The sequence below is a fragment of the Asparagus officinalis genome, chromosome 9 (genome assembly GCF_001876935.1).
Source record: "Asparagus officinalis chromosome 9, Aspof.V1, whole genome shotgun sequence".
Lineage (NCBI taxonomy): Eukaryota > Viridiplantae > Streptophyta > Magnoliopsida > Asparagales > Asparagaceae > Asparagus > Asparagus officinalis.
This window is the reverse complement of record NC_033802.1, coordinates 65571654-65588135: the sequence shown is the minus strand read 5'-3', so window position 1 is coordinate 65588135 and position 16482 is coordinate 65571654. Positions and strand designations below refer to the sequence as shown.

Here is a 16482-nt window from a genome sequence, read left to right as displayed (position 1 = left end):
CATTATCTTCATCAAAATGTCACAATTTCCCAGCCAACGCTTTACTCCCTGTGTACATTTAGTTGATGCGTCCAGGTTGAATTAATCTCAATAAAAAAAATAGGTCAGTCGCAAATAAGCACTGTAGCATCATTGTTTTGAGCTTACCACCCCTCTAGTTTCATTGTTGCAGATAAAACCCCTGGCCACTTCATTCTCAAGGCAAGCCAAGCAACCACAAGGCACCCAGATGTATGGTGCATTATGTTGGACATGAGAACTAAATGTTGCCAATTAGTTTGCCAAACTACTTATAGATGTTAACTGGATCAACAGTATTACTACACACCCACCAAATACAATAAACGTCGACGCTAACTAAACCAGTATTACTACACACAAAATTGTTCTTGGCAGTGATTTTCAGAATTCTACTAAGGTGTCCATACTTCGACGCCTTGAGCTTATGAGAGGATACAGCCATCCATCAGTTGGCAGCACTTTTATCTCCTGGGCGAAAAGAATCACTAATCAGACCCGCAAAGGGAAACCCTTATTGTCCTGTAAAAATAGTACAGCATGAATAGGGGGGTTATCATCGAGTACCCTTGTGCAATTTAAAGCCAAACACCCTAGGTACATAACTTTGAGCTGGCTTTGCTGGTTTTGCTGAAGGATAAGTCATCATGTACAGATGAGGGAATGTCGTGCCGATATAAGAGCCATCCACATCTGAATAAACCGTTAAAGAAGAAACAGATACTGTCGCTTTCATGCAATAATAGAAATCAAGACATTAAGTAATGAACACAAAAATAAAAGGTTTTGCCATGGTCTATGACATTTCTTCTCCAGCAGGAACTAATTCAACAACACAACCTGCTTGTCCAATATATTAAAAAGGCTTACAGAGAAGAAAACGAAGAGTAGTTATCAAATTGTAAAAAGTTTAAAAATAGTCTAAAATGGTGGTTAAAAGAATATTCCATGTCTTTTTACACTCACACCATAAAGTACAGTTTTTTTCAAGTAACTTAAAGAGAAGTTTGTGAATTATTTTAAATAAAATAGAGATTTAGGGTTATACGAAAACGCCAAATGGCCGTTGTTAGGGGGCCTAGGGACCCAAACACGACCTACTATCAAATAGGCTCCAATGTTCCTATGCGTCTAAATGTTTTAGTGGCAAAGAAAGTTTAAAAAGGTTAAAAGCTATAATAAATACATAGGAATTACAATGAAAGACTGAACATGGAGGACTTACACGGGAAAAGAATAATGAAGTACTAGTGGCCTGACCGTGTAGATTAATCTGCCACAAGAAAAGGTGGGAGGGGAGGTGTTGGGGGTAGGGGGCGCGAGATACACAAGAAGGATGTAATGAGTGCCAATTGTTATCCTCTTCATCTTATATTTTAATGTTTGGATCAGCTATAAGACATGGTATGTAAGCATGGACATTTCATATAATAAGTTATTAATAACTGACCAAGAATAGCTAAGTCAACTATGGAAGTCAAGACCTAGTCTTAGAACTTTGAAAGACAGTTTATCTCGTGCAACTATGGAGCAACTGCCAGTTGTCATGGATAGGGAATATCTGGTAAAGTTATTGCCATCTTATATCATATAACCTGAAATATTCTTTTCCTCCCCTGAGAAATGAATCTAGGCAGCCAAGCATCAAGTGCTTAACTTTTATTTCCCATGTAACCCTTACTCCACAACTAATCCTTCTTGTGTGCTTACCAAAGGGTAAGTCGTGTATTGGTCATCATCTATTGGTCATCATCATTTCATTAGTAACTTAGGTATGGAAAAGAAAGAAAGGATCAAAGGGAGAAAATGACTCCAGCGAGGATTCATAAAGAAGTAGGGTAAGTTGTGTATGCTTACCAAGTATAATTTGGAAAGTTTATATTGGAATTCAGATATCGCATAAAGGAAAATAGAAAATAAGAGGAATCAGTTTGAAAAAACAAGGTTTTGGCAAAGAAACGAGGGAAATAACAAATGGATTTGAACGCCCACGTAGAGTTTGGAAATCTTTATATTGGAATTCAAATATGGCATATACGAATATAGAAAATAAGGGGAATTAGGTTGAAGTAACTAGGTTTTGGGGAAGAATTGAGGCAAACAACAAATGGATTTGAACTCCTAAGCAACAAGAACTGGAGTTCAGGCAAGAAAAGTAGAAAGGATAGAATGTTTTAGGTAACCTTGGTTTGTAGAAGGGGAAGAGTAAAAGGAACAAGATCTAGATAAAACGCAGATTTATGCTCACTAAGGACAGTCTCATTATCAGCTAACCTATCTGAGTTTGTAACTAGGATGTTTTATACTAGTTGTCCTTGTGGAACTTAAACGAAAAGGGATTGAAGTATTAATTTTTCCAGGCAACCAAAATGGGTCAGTATAAATTTCTAGGAGGTCATCATGAAATATGAAAACTATCTAAAATAAATAAATCAAGATGGGTACTTTTGTAACAGAATGTTACCCCTCTGAATTCAGGTCATGCAATTCCAACGCATAGCATGCCCCATAGTGGTAACCTAAACAAGACTTTGAAATGCATGACCGTGTACAAGAAGAGAACAAAGTCAAAAGCTTCACAACTTCTTTCAAAACAAAGAAGGCTGACACCAAAAGCATATAGTCGTGTATACACCATAAGTAAATTATTCAGATGATATTAACTACATGCTTACATAATTTCATCCGAAATGCATAATCCTTTCACATCTATATGGTGCTTCGAGTAATTTTGCTCTTCATAAGAGCCATACTCAATGAAAATAGTTTACATAGAACAAAACGTATCCATGTTGTAGAAAACTTAGTTAAAAAAAAGGAAAAACATAAATGTCGTATCAAGAGCTATCTAGAACTAACAGACATGCTGACGTGCACCTCACATGTGATAAACAACCTATTTTCATTTCATATAAACATGTTTGTCACGCCCTAAACAAGTAGGTATCAATATGCTTGTATTTCACATGAGCAAATCACAATTACCATCCTAAGTGCATAATCCTTTCCTTTCTCACATCTATATGGTGTTTCCAGTAATTATGCTCTTCATAAGAGCCATACTCAATAAAAAATAATTCACTCAGATATGCGCCCATGTATAAGAGAAACTTGGTAAAAGAAAAAACAAAAAATATTGTATCAATAACTAAAAGATGTGTACTTCATATATGAAAAACTAGCCCATTTTATTCTCATATAAACATGTTTCTTATGACCTAAACAAGTAGATATCGCTAAGTTCATATTTAGCATGAACAACGAACCACAACTAATTCATGTATTCATGTTCAGGGGGGAAAACCTACTAAATCATGTTAGCCGCTAGTACATTTAGATGTATAGAAATCAAAATAATTCTAGAAAGGTCCAAGTATAATGAATGAAAGGATACTGCTCTGATATTTGCATCTAGGGAAATAAATATCTTCACATTTGGGGCAGTAGATCTTCACAGAACCATTGCGGGGCATATCTGACATGCCGACTGGCAAACATGGCTGTCCCCCACAGAAAACTCGAGGGCAGCGTCCAAAATCTGCTCTCTTGTACTTCTCATGCTAAAGCAGTAGCCAAAAGGAAGTATTATAAACTCCAAAAAGTGTAAATAGTGCTTAAGAAAACATTAGGAACAAAGTTTACCATTGCATTTAATCCTTTGGTAGTTACAATATAGCGTGCATGTATAAGACCGTACAGTATCTCTGCCGCAGACTCAATTTCATTTTGTTCGTTACCGTCAACCTCACCTACATAAACATTGGATTAAAAATATTTTATTACTAAGATTAAAAAAGAAATAAAACAAGATTCTCTGGACAATATAGTTGTTAACTCATATATCTCATCAGAGCAAATAAAGAAGTAAGGTTACACATAGTGCGCAATTATAAGAAAGTCAACAAGCTAAATTATATCTCATCAGAGCAAATAAAGAAGTAAGGTTACACATAGTGCGCAATTATAAGAAAGCCAACAAGCTAAATGCATAAGAATTCAACCAGGCATAGCTCTACAGAGATAAATATGCGCAAATGAGTTAGGGGAGGAATAGTTTTGGAATCACCACTCAATGAATCATTGTCCAATATCATGTCCAGGGCATAATCATAAAAGGGAACTTGTCCCTGAAGTCCGCATAAATTGAAGTCATCTTGTATGTAGTCCTCATCAACTTCACAGAAGAGCTCATTTCCTCTCAACCCACAAAACCAAGAAATCCATGATGAATCATCTCCATCAGAAGTGCTCAGATCTGTTTCCTCGCTCCCAGTATCAGAGATATCTGAATAAATGCAAAATTGTAGATAAAATCAAGTTAGAAGCACGCTTAAATGAGAAGACACTCGTTTCCATGAATCAGAAAGTCTAGAATATTTTCATTATTAATAACAGAAACTTGCTAGATACCACTAACACTTGAAGAGCCAACAAATTACCATCTTAGATTCACATGACAGGTGCCCCATAATGAAAAGTTTCCTATTAACTTAGTCTAAGTTCTCTAGGTTATCTTCAGCCAACATCCATACAATAGGCTTTCCATGATTGTGGAACCAACAAAGAAAATTCTGTGAAAATTAAAAAGAAAAGAGTATGCATGTCAAACATTTGTTTACTTATAGACTTTAATGTTGTACTCCATAACCACTATGAAGCTAGGTGTTGAAAACAGCAGGCAGCAGCCGCATTGCTGCAAACAAGATCAACGCAGCATGTAGCAGGTGCTAGAGTGGACATTTTGATCTGGATAACTAAAAGTTTCACAGTTAATTAGAGATAAGATTGCAAGTTAATTAAAAGGTTTAAAAAATTGCTTGATCAAAAATAAAATAGTAAACCAAAGCTAACAGATGACTGAAAACCAAATTGCAAACACGAGAATACAGGTATATCATTGCAAGAATAACACAAATGATTGCAGCTTACACTAAATACTAAAGACCAAAAGTATCATTAGATGTATATGCTGTGTGTATATGCAATTTTCATACAAGGTTGCCAACAATAGACAACAGTCCAAAGACTCCAAACATAGAAAGCTCACATAATCCTGTCAAAATAAAGAAAATTGAATAGAGTTTGGCAGCCTCAAATTCAGAAAACATAGGGTGTCTACTGACAATGTTGTGGAAAGCGAACAGCTGAGCAAGGCGATAGTGTAGCTTAGGCTTTAGGGGCTTCAGCGGTGTTGCAGCAGCAAAAGGCATGAAGAACATTTTTTTGAAAATAAATTAAAAAATAAAAAACAAAAGAAAATAAATAGAAAATTGAGATAATCTAAAATATAAAAGAGAGCTTTTGATGCTTCAAATTTCAATTTATAGATAACGATAGATAACCTACAGAAACATCTCAAAATAAACATAATAATATCTCATCCATATTAAGAAAATTCTAAAAGAGTATGACAATGATTTGTTTATTAAGATTTAATTATTCAATAATAACAATGATTTCTTTATTAAGATTTAATTATTCAATACAATATTTTGCATCTCAAATAATAGCTAAGATTGAAAATTACAAGAATCAAGAAGATATTAGTATATATCAAAGCATGTTCCGTCCTAAATGTGAACAGGTGCATACAAAATAAAAGGAGCATCCACTGGCGGAATGTTTCAGACATAAAACAGAAAAAGTTAAAGAGTCAAACAAATGAATGGGCTTTATTCTTCAATATGATAAATTCAATCAAGAGTATTACCCAAAGAAAAAAGATCAATCACTTCACAATATATAGTGTGGAAACAATGAATATCAATACAAGATTCAAGACGAGGATATAATACAAGTGGAGATTCTCCGTGATAGAGATTTTTCAGAATAACAACAGTTCTCTGACCACCCACCGCCAGAACAAAAATTCGATGGACTCGTCAGTCAAGCGACAAAGTGTCAAACGCTGAAGCATCGACTGGTAGGTCCACCGATCTGGGTCCAGTCTGCTTTGAATTAGAGTTCTATGGTGAGTAGGATTCTATTGTGTTAGAGTTCGTATGGAATACTACATATGTGGGGCTGTAGGGGTTTCAATCAGATCTAAGACAGGTTAGGAGGAGGCAAATAGGCTAAATAAACAAGAGGAAAGAGGAAAACTTTGAAGCCTTGTTGGAGAAATGATCTTCTAGAGTTTCCAAGAGGGAGTAGGAAAGCTGCAGCAGTGATCATATTGTAATTGCTTAACTAGTATGTAGTGGATATTTGCATATTCTGCTCTGCCGAGGATGTATCCCTATATTCTTTGGCTGTGATCTTATATTTCGTTTTCATGTGTTGCAATCTGTGTGGTTCAATAGCATGGGGTTAGATGCTAACAACAACAAGCTCCATGTAGAATACATGTATCATGATAGAAGTGTCTGTACTACAAGTAGATCTATTGAAAGATATAACTTCTAAATTATGTGATAATAACTAAAAGGGAAAAAAAACTAAATGACCCTCTATCTGACTTAAAAGCTCTGTTACTTACTTCTCAGGGTAGATATAAATTGGATCAAATCTGATAATGACTAATTTGAATTCAACTAGAATCTCAATGTTCTAATTCAGGTTCGAATTTGATTCAGGTAAATATCATGATTTCCATAAATATCCACGAATATCTGTTAGGCCACTTGGTAAGATGCAAGCTTTCTAATTTTTATTGTTTAATTTTTTTTCCCCCATATATACACCCTCCAAATTGTGTGTATTGTGTAACTTGCATCCTTTCTTGTTTTATTGTGCGGTATACCCTTTAAAATTGTGTGTATACTTTAATCTTACCTCTTAATCCATTCGTGTTTCATTGTGGGGTTTCCATATACACCCTTTACATTGTGTGTATTTCTAAATTCGTCCTCAAAGTTTTTACAATTAAAATATAATTGAATATTTAATAATATAATGAATTGAATACACTTCTAGTTAAATTTTATTCATTTATGAACCAAATACTAAAATATATTTGTTTACTGTTAAATGAAATATGGAATCAAATATAACCAAATATTTAGATGAATAACTAATGAACAATTTGCAAATTATTTCGTTCACTTCCACCCATACTTACTAACTACCCTTCTCTCACTAACATTACAAAGGGAAATAGGTCAAAGTCCTTCAAGAAAGGAATTTGCTCCCTTGATCTTCTACTCCCATGCAACGCTTCCATCTAGAGTTACAAAATGGAGATAAGTTACATAATGGCTGGATCAACTTTGAGTTATGACGTACACGACTACACGGTACATCAAAATAAACAAAAACCAACAGCCATTTATGTAACTTGGACTTTTGTTGGTCGCCCCTAAAACATCTATATACACAGGAATAATCAGATAATGCCCATTCCAAACTGCTCTTTTAACTCAGCGTACAGGAACCAAAAGTTTCCTTTTAAGAACAAAAATAAAGCAAAATGGTCACTTGGAACCAATTATCACACTACTAATTATTTTTTAGGCAATTCAAAATTCCAAAACCAATCAACACCTTAGACTAACAAACTTCTTCCAAGAACCATTTTTCATTCCCGAAAATTCACAACAAAAGCATCAATTAGGCACTCCGAAACCAAATTTACCTTGCAGCGACTACCACGGTGGTCTTAACATTCCAAAGCAAAAAAAAAGCAACAAAAAAGGAAGTTAAACTATTTGGAACCAGTTATCGAACAACTTATCATTTTTCGCGACCATCTAAAGCTACTAACCAACCAACACTAATGCACTTCTCCCAAGAACCAATATTCACCAAAAAAGAACATAAATTTGCGCTTGCATAACCAAGATTACCTCCAAGAACTACCGTTCACCACCCACTCCACAGGAAAAGCACAAAATTTTGCAGTCGGAAAGCAAAGATTTACCTTGCGGCGACTGAGCAGTGGTCTGCTTGATCTCCTTGCTCTTGGGCCCCACCGCCGCCGACGTCGACGCCGTCTCCGACCGCTTCTTCCCGCTCGTGGTCACCACCGAGACCCCCGGCGCCTTGGAGCTCACATCCACAGATCTCACTCCCCCAGCACGAGACATCCTTAACCCTAGCTCCTCCTCCGCCGCCGCCGCCGCCCACACCCTAGCTCTTTTCTCCTTTCTAAAGAGGAGGTTAGGGCAACGGACCAAACCCTAACCCTAAACCTAACCCTAGCATCTGGGGGAGAAGAGAGAGGGGAAGGGGGGTCCTCAGAGGGGAGGGAGGTCAGGATGGACGGCGGAGATCGCGAGGATTCCGTGGCCTTCTTCGATCCCACCGAGCTAAATAGTAATTATGAGTTAAATTATTAAAGTTGGTGGGGCCCATTACAAGATCTCTTTTTTTTACAAATTTTCAAAACAGTCTCATTTACAAAAAAATTCCCAAAAAACGATCTTATTTGAAAATAATTGTCAAAACAGTAAACTGAGTCGATTTTGACAAAAAAAAACTTTAAAACTTCACGGGACTTGAAATCCTATGAAGTTTAGCAGCTTAATTAAATGGCTGTTAAACTTCACGGGACTTCCAATCCCGTGAAGTTTCATCGAGTTTTAGACAAAATTTTGATGAAACTTCACGGGACTTGAAGTCACGTGAAGTTTACTAGTCATTTAATTAGGTTGCTAAACTTCAGGGGACTTCAAATCCCGTGAAGTTTCAAAGTTTTTTTCGTCAAAACCGACCCAGTTTTAGCCCGACGGCTAAAACTAGGTCGGTTTTGATAATTATTTTCAAATGAGATCGTTTTTAGTTTTCAAAATGAGACTATTATGAAAATTTGTCCTTCTTTTTTTTAAGGGGGAGGGCACCCAATGAGGAAAGGGACAGTGTGTCCTAACAGCATTTCCAGGCTGTGGGAATTTGGAAGAGGTGGAGTCACTCCTATAATTTTAGTAAATAATTGACGGGAAACTAACTACATTTAAAGCAAGTTAGGACCAGAAGGTGTTTCTTTGCAATTATATACACTTCATACTTGTTTTTTACAGCACTTTATATGCTTTGAAGTTTCTAAACTTTGTACTTTAATATTTGGATTAATTATGCACCGGTATTGTGAGGTATGAAATAATTATACTGAGTGATCTTAGAGTTTGCATATCTATACGAGGTAATCTTGATTATAAATTAATTAGGATGCCGGATTGTAATTAATTCTTAATATTTTTTCGTTGTGCATATGTGAGATTTTTTTCCCAACTTTTCTGTGTAATATAACAAGTTAATATTAGGACTTCTTAGCCCTTAATGCTTGTTGAACTTACTGCAACAACCATTATAATCATATTTTAAAATATAGATTTAAAATAGAATTATGTTATATTTAATAGTAAATTCAACCAACATTAAAAGTTAAAAGTTTTTAAAATTAGTTTATGTGTATCACATGGAAAAACTCGGGAGAAAATTATGTTAAGAACTCCGTCCAGAAAATTATGTTAAGAACTCCATCCTTCTAGTTGTTGCTGGTGAAAGATTTGGGAGATAATTTCAAAATAGTTAAAAAGAATTCGGAGACTGATTTCAAAATATCGAGATTTGGGGAACCAATTTAAAAATGGGATTTTTGTCTTTTACCCCAAAGTTTTATTCCAACTTATTTTCAAACTCACCTACTTTCATTATGATCTATACACCCAAAGTACAACCCCCACTTATTTGTAAACCCCAAGTATCAAATACATCATGTCTATATACTATATACAAAAAAAAAATAAAAGATAAATCCCGAAGTTGCCCTTCTTCTTCTTCTTCCCTAATAATTACCTAGGACTCAATTTCTCTCTTACCTCTTTCTATATATCATCTCTCTAAAAAAAACTAAAATTTCTAGGGTTTTTGATCTCTTGCAATAGCGTCTGATGCTAACTCGCGCTCTTCTCTTTGCCAGATTCCTCCGTTGAAGGATCTGTGGCAATGGTGGTGGCGTTGGGCCACTCGGCCCGCTCGAAGCCAACCAATGGAAGCAGTCTGTTGCTTCGAGTTTGAGGACCTCTATGGATTTTGATGCTAGTTATGTCTACAACATCCTTTTCTTTTTATTATTGATTTTGTCTAGAGATAATAAAGTGACATTCTTACTATTTAGTACAGTAGATTTCTTTTTATTATTTGAGATAATTTCTGTGATTTGAGAAAGCTTGAGTTTTGTGATGGGAAATTCATAGATACTATATGTTAACATTCTGAAATTTTGGGTTTTTTGCAATAGCTCGTCGAAGATGTCTCGATGTTATAAATTGAGGGGTTCCTGTCAATCTTGTGCTTCAGGATATGTTATGTGCATAAGCACTATATATATATGTATATATATATATATATATGATATTATATATATATATATATATATATATATATATATATATATACTATATATGAGAAATATGGGTATGTTTGGTACCGAAACACAATTTTGTTATTTGGTAGTGAGGTGGCACAATCCCCTCGAGTAATTCAAATGGGGGACCACATTCACATGGATTGAGGAGTGTATGGAGATATTGCAACCATTTGAATGAGTAGAGGGGATTTATGTCACATCCTAACAAGCATAACTTTTTATGCTTTGGTACGCAAGCATACTCACTCTTCTCTCTCTCTCTCCTCTCTCTCTATTATATATATATATAATATAATATATATATATATATATATATATATATAATATAAGTTGATGACTAGGTTGATTTTTTTTATGACTAGGTTGATGTGTAGAAGGTGTTTGATGGAATGACAAAAGGGATATAGTTATTTGGACCAAAACGATTAGCAGGTTTTGCGATATTGCGGTTAGTTGAGGAGGCAATAGAGTTGTTTGATGAAATATCCAAGAGAAGTTCAGTTTTGTGCACAGCCACGACCTTAGCCCACTGTTATGCCTTACCTAACATAATTCACAGCTAACCCTCGATCATTTATTATTCGTCAATGCACACTAACTTTTCGACCAAATGCTTGAGAGAATCCTCCACTCTTAGTGTTCAATCAGATCTTTTCATTGCTCTCATGCTGCAGCCCAAACAACAAATCGACTACGGTCTACAGTAGGATATATCATGTTGTATCCAATGCATATGTATATGTAAAATTCGATTTCCCGAAACAGGGATCTCGTTTGTATTGATAAGAATAGCTTATTATAAACTAATGAATCAAAATTATAATAGAAGCGGATGGAATGCCCTCCTTATTTAACGTGGGGTCTTTGGTAGTGATAGGACGCCTCCCTTGGTTCTTGCACCGAGTTTGCTTCCCTTGAACGATCCGATCGAGGTTACGGTTGGAGCTTCAGTACGCAGTAGAAGCTCGGTTGGATGAGTTCGATCAACAGAGGCCAAACAAGTGCTTGAAGCTTCAGTACACAGCAGAAGCTTGATTGGATGAGTTCGATCAACCGAGGCCAAACAAGTGCTTATGCTTGTAGGCTAAAGATGACAAGAATTCGGTCTTCTTGGATAACAAGAAGTCTGTTCTCCAAAGACCAAGACTCCGCCAACGGCGTGCCTGGAACAAGGCTGATCTCGAGTCCAAGATGGTCTTGAGTTCTCTGTAATTCGTTCTCAAAGAGGTCAGGTCCTAAGACCCTTTCTCTATGGCTGCTCATGGCCTTTTATAGAGAAGAAGGAGAGTGTAATCACTCCCTTAAATCATGGGAAGTGGTCATTCTCATACTGAGTATGGCCATGAGGAGAATCATGACCAAATCCCTTAAATCTTGGAAAATGACTATTCTCATGCTGGGTACGGTCATGAGGATAACCAATCCCTTAATTCAAGGGATTTGACTGCTCTCATGCTTCAAGTGGGTGGCTGACAGGCTAGGCGAGCTGGCAAGGCTGTGCATGTGAGTGCAGGCGAGCTTGTGCAGGCGAGGCTGGATCATGCAGGCGAGCTTCAAGCTGTCAGGCGAGCTTGCCTTCAGGCGAGCCTGGATCATGCAGGCAAGCTTCAAGCTATCAGGCGAGCTCTGCAGGCTAGGTTATGCAGGCGAACTTGCCTTTGGGCGAGCCTAGATCATGCAGGCAAGCTTCAAGCTATCAGGCGAGCTCTATAGGCTAGGCTGTGCAGGCGAACTTGCCTTTAGGCGAGCCTCTTCAAGCTATCAGGCGAGCTCTATAGGCTAGGCTGTGCAGGCGAACTTGCCTTTAGGCGAGCCTGGATCATGTAGGCAAGCTTCAAGCTATCAGGTGAGCTCTGTAGGCGACCTTGTGCAGGCGAGGCTGGATCATGTAGGCAAGCTTCAAGCATTAGGAGAGCCCAAGGGGATCGTCAGGCGAGCTCCAAGCTGTCAGGCGAGCTTGCCTGCAGGCGAGCTTGGTAGGCGAGGCTATGCAAGCGATCCAGCCTCATTTAACGAGCTTAAAAAGCTTGAAGCCTTCATGCGAGCTAAACTCCTTTGCATGCAGGATTGCTCTTCAGGCGAGCTCCAGAACATGCTACGAAGAACAGGTTGTAACTTTCAAACTGTAACTCGGAATTAGACGAATTATATATGAAAATCAACTATCTCGATGAGACAAATTATATATGAATTATATACGAAGAACAGAGTTCAGTTTCCTCATGTCCGTTTCGCCAAATTCCTTCCAGTTTGAGAGATATCAGTGTTTTCTCTTTTTTTTGCTATTTCGGGCGAGGTTTTAGCAGTCTTGTTCTGAACTTCTCTAATAGGGATTAAAGGCAATTTTTATTACCTACAGCACCGTGTTGTATGAAATTTTTATATTATGTATGTATAGATTATTCGTGTGTATTGCATCAAATGCACCAAGTAGTATCCAATGTATCATGTTGTATCAAATTTTCTATTAAAAATTTATCAGTGTATCTAGTAGAAATGTATACAATGTACACGCTATAATAATTGTATCAGATTTTCCTATATATAAAAATTACTGACTCAATTTATTTTTTGTATCTCTAGAGACAATAAAGAACTATATTTTATCAATTAAAAGTTACACTTCTGCTATAAAGAGCTATACAACTATACAAGGAGCTATATTTTAGAAATAATGTGTTATTTTGGCACAAAGTGTTACACTTTATTCAGACATTATGTAAATGAGACTAAACATATCAGTTATAAAGAATTGAAGAATCAACACACTATATACATAGTCATTCATTTTCATTGATCAAAAAATTACTAACTCGATGTATTTTCTATATTTTCAAAGACAATAAAGGGTTATACTTTAGCATTAAAGAGCTATATTTTTGGAATAAATAGCTATACTATTGCATAAGGAGTTGCAATTTTATTATAAGTTTTATGCTTTAGTATAAAGAACTACATTCCTAGAAATTGTATAAACGATAATAGACATGCCAGTTATATAAAGAATTGTTCAAACAACATGTTATATACATCATCCCACATTTACATTGTTCAGAAAAAATAGATTTGATTTATTTTCGGTTTCAGAATTTAATTTCAAATATAATAAAGAGATATACTTTAGTTTAAAGAGCTATACTTTAGGCATAAAGGGCTATAATCTAATCTAATAGTATTATAAAAGTATGTTCTCATATTAAAATATTTCTTCCGAAAATACCCTCCAAGTCATGCTAAAACACATACATGCATGCATAAAAACACATATATGAATACATAAAACACATACATACATAAACCATACTCCCTTCAAATCTTTTCATAACCACCAATTAAATTAAATGTAATAAATACACCTCCAATATGCATTCACTATCATTAGAAAATTAATTCAATTAAACTCATTCTTTATTATTATATAATAATAACTCAATATAATAACACTATGTAGTAGTAATAATAGTAATACTATGTAATAACATAGCCTACTATGCAAAGCTTCAAATTCTTGTCGTAACTACCAATTAAATATCATCATCAATTTAATAGCCCTACTAACTAAAAATTAGACTCTAAACATTCATATCCCTAACCTCTCTAGGAACATTTCCTATCATAACCACCAATTAAATTAAATGTAATAAATACACCTCCAAATTGCATTCACTACTATTAAAAAATTAATTCAATTAAACTCCTTCTCTATTATTATATAATAATAACTCAATATAATAATATCTATTGACATGTACTAAAGAAACGATAATAAAAAATAAATATTTATAATTAGATTAATAGGAATATTTAACATTTGATGTTAATAGACTAATAAATACTTAGCAATATGTTAATAATTATTTATAATATATCAAGTATATCATGAGTAAGCGTAAAAGTCCCAAGGCAACGAGGCATTTGGATTCTTTTGCAGGTATTTACTCCGTAATCAATAGATATGGGTGTGAGTTATAATTCTTTTAGTTTATAACAACTTATTGTCAAAAATAATAAATACATATATGTTTTTCCACTAACATGCAAACACAATAAAGATGCATAATATAACACATGTATTGATATTTCAGTTTATAACAACTTATTTGTCAAAAGGTGGCAAGATGTTCAAGGTTCTTATACTCGATTAAGATTTCTGATCAACATACCATGAAGCTCAATTGATTCACCAAAAAGGTAAAATTTAACCTTTTTTCTTGGGTGAAGGTTTATTAGGAAAAAAAATCCCATTTCTTGGTTTAGTATGATTATTAGAATCCAGTAAATAAGTTTGATTTTATCAATAAATTGGTGCAGCTGCCGAAAAAGTGAGGATGGAAGGAAGGCACTAGCTTTGGAGGTATCCGAGCAGGTCAAAATCTTTAATTCTTTATTCTCTATGTTTTATGTATTTTTGTTTTCATTTCTTGCCACATATCTATGTATGTATATTTTTATGTACACACCTATATCTATGTATGTATATTTTTATGTACACACCTATGTCAATATATAGTACGTAGAAGCTAGAAAAAAGAGAATATTAAGAATTCCGAGCTCTCTAAGTGAGGGAAATAGAATTCTCTCCAATTAGATGATAGTTAGAGTAGAGGTTTGACTCCTCTTCAATTATGAGGGATCCGGATCTTCTCCAATAATTTCAATATTTATCCTATATTTGGATTTCAATGGATGAAATTACGGCACGTAGAATTCTTGCTATTGTTTTGAAAACGACTTTTCTATTAAAATCCCCTATTGTGAAAACCAATATGACAATAGTGCAAAAGAAAAAAGATTTTAAAACAAAAGTTCAAATTTATACAACTTGTGTCTAAGATCTTGCCTTAAAATACAGAAATGTTAATTTCTACAAATGATGTTTATGATCGGTCCTTGAAATTAGAACGAAAGTTAATGACTCGAATAATTGGATCCTCTCTAATTACCACCAAATTAGAGAGGAAATGAATCCGAAGTGAGGGCAGCATCCATTTTATGGTGAGTTTTTACTTTTGTTTCAATAAAAAATTATTGCAAATTATTTATTAGTTTTAAATTAGTTCTTATTTTTGTTTCCTAAGATGGTTTTATATGATCGAGTAACTGAGTTTTTTTTTTTAATTTTTCCAACTTTCCCAAAATTAACTATTGCTCGGAATTCTTTAAATGGGTTTTGATATAGGTTATGATGTAGTTTTTAAAGTTTATGGAGAACGAAGGGGGAAGCTTATAAATGTTACTAGGGCTTATATGCAATTTATAAATTTTTTGGGGTGCAACTACAACTCAACTCAAGAATCTAAATTCGCCCTGGTTTCACATATTTTGCACATATAGACCCTCGGTTATATTTAGATTCACCTAAATACCCTGAAATTTCTATAAATTGTACTTTTAGTACTGATTCCAGGGCCATTGGTGCTTAGGAGTAATAGTGCATAGTTACAAGAATTTACATGCTGAAGGAACTAAAGACTAAAGAGGATATTGTCGTTCTTGGGCTACATATTTTGCTTGATTTGTCGGTGATTGGGTTTAATACTACTTGATTCGTTGGTGGTGTGAAGTAATTTGGGGCTCTCATCAAGTACCCTCAGTCATGCAAACATGATAATGTTCCCTCAGAAACTCTCATGCAATGCTAATTTTAAAACACTTTAACTCTTACAATTTGTTAACTTTATTATTAAACCTATCAAAAAAATTAAATTCGATTAAGCATTTTTATATTTGTGGTTCATTTGTAGTTATCTTTATGAGTGAACATTGTAATATATATTTATACATGACAAGGATAACAACTATAATTATCCATTGTGTTAGATAAGTTCTTATATAATTAAAAAAATTTAGAACAAGAAATAAATACAATTTCACATGCAACGCACGTGCACTATACTAGTATTGTATAAACAACTACACGTTTATAATAAGGTGTTATACTTTAGTATAAAGAGCTATACTTTTCTCAGAAATTGCATAAACAAGAGTGGACCTATCAGTTGTATAAAGAATTGTTCAAATAGCACATTGTATATATCATCATACATTTACATTGTTCAGAAAAAAAAACCGATTGGATTTATTTTTCGATTTTAGAATTTCCAAAGATAATAAAGAGATATATTTTAGCTTTAAAGAGCTATACTTTAGGCATA

The 16482-nt window shown here is 34.7% G+C and overlaps 1 protein-coding gene across 2 annotated transcripts; it reads right to left on the bottom strand.

Moving 5' to 3' along the window:
- On the bottom strand, positions 105-8226 carry LOC109823813 (putative casein kinase II subunit beta-4). Of its 2 annotated transcripts, none has more exons than XM_020390199.1 (6): positions 7877-8226; positions 4085-4303; positions 3661-3767; positions 3413-3578; positions 586-711; positions 105-489 (listed from the first exon to the last, which is right to left on the bottom strand). In XM_020390199.1, exons 1-6 carry the CDS (start codon positions 8040-8042, stop codon positions 467-469), a joined length of 807 nt encoding a protein of 268 aa, XP_020245788.1. In that variant the 5' UTR covers positions 8043-8226; the 3' UTR covers positions 105-466. The 2 variants fall into 2 exon arrangements, with proteins under 2 accessions (XP_020245788.1, XP_020245789.1); XM_020390200.1 differs by having other exon boundaries at positions 105-540; positions 624-711.

Bases quoted from the DNA above. Each gene is read 5' to 3' on its own strand.
- LOC109823813 (XM_020390199.1), bottom strand. From the start codon at position 8,042: ATGTCTCGTGCTGGGGGAGTGAGATCTGTGGATGTGAGCTCCAAGGCG. The intron at 3,579-3,660 runs GTAAACTTTGTT...CTACTGCTTTAG, and splicing joins CCAAAGGATTAAATGCAATG to CATGAGAAGTACAAGAGAGC. The intron at 490-585 runs GTACTCGATGAT...CTTTTCGCCCAG, and splicing joins TGGCTTTAAATTGCACAAGG to GAGATAAAAGTGCTGCCAAC.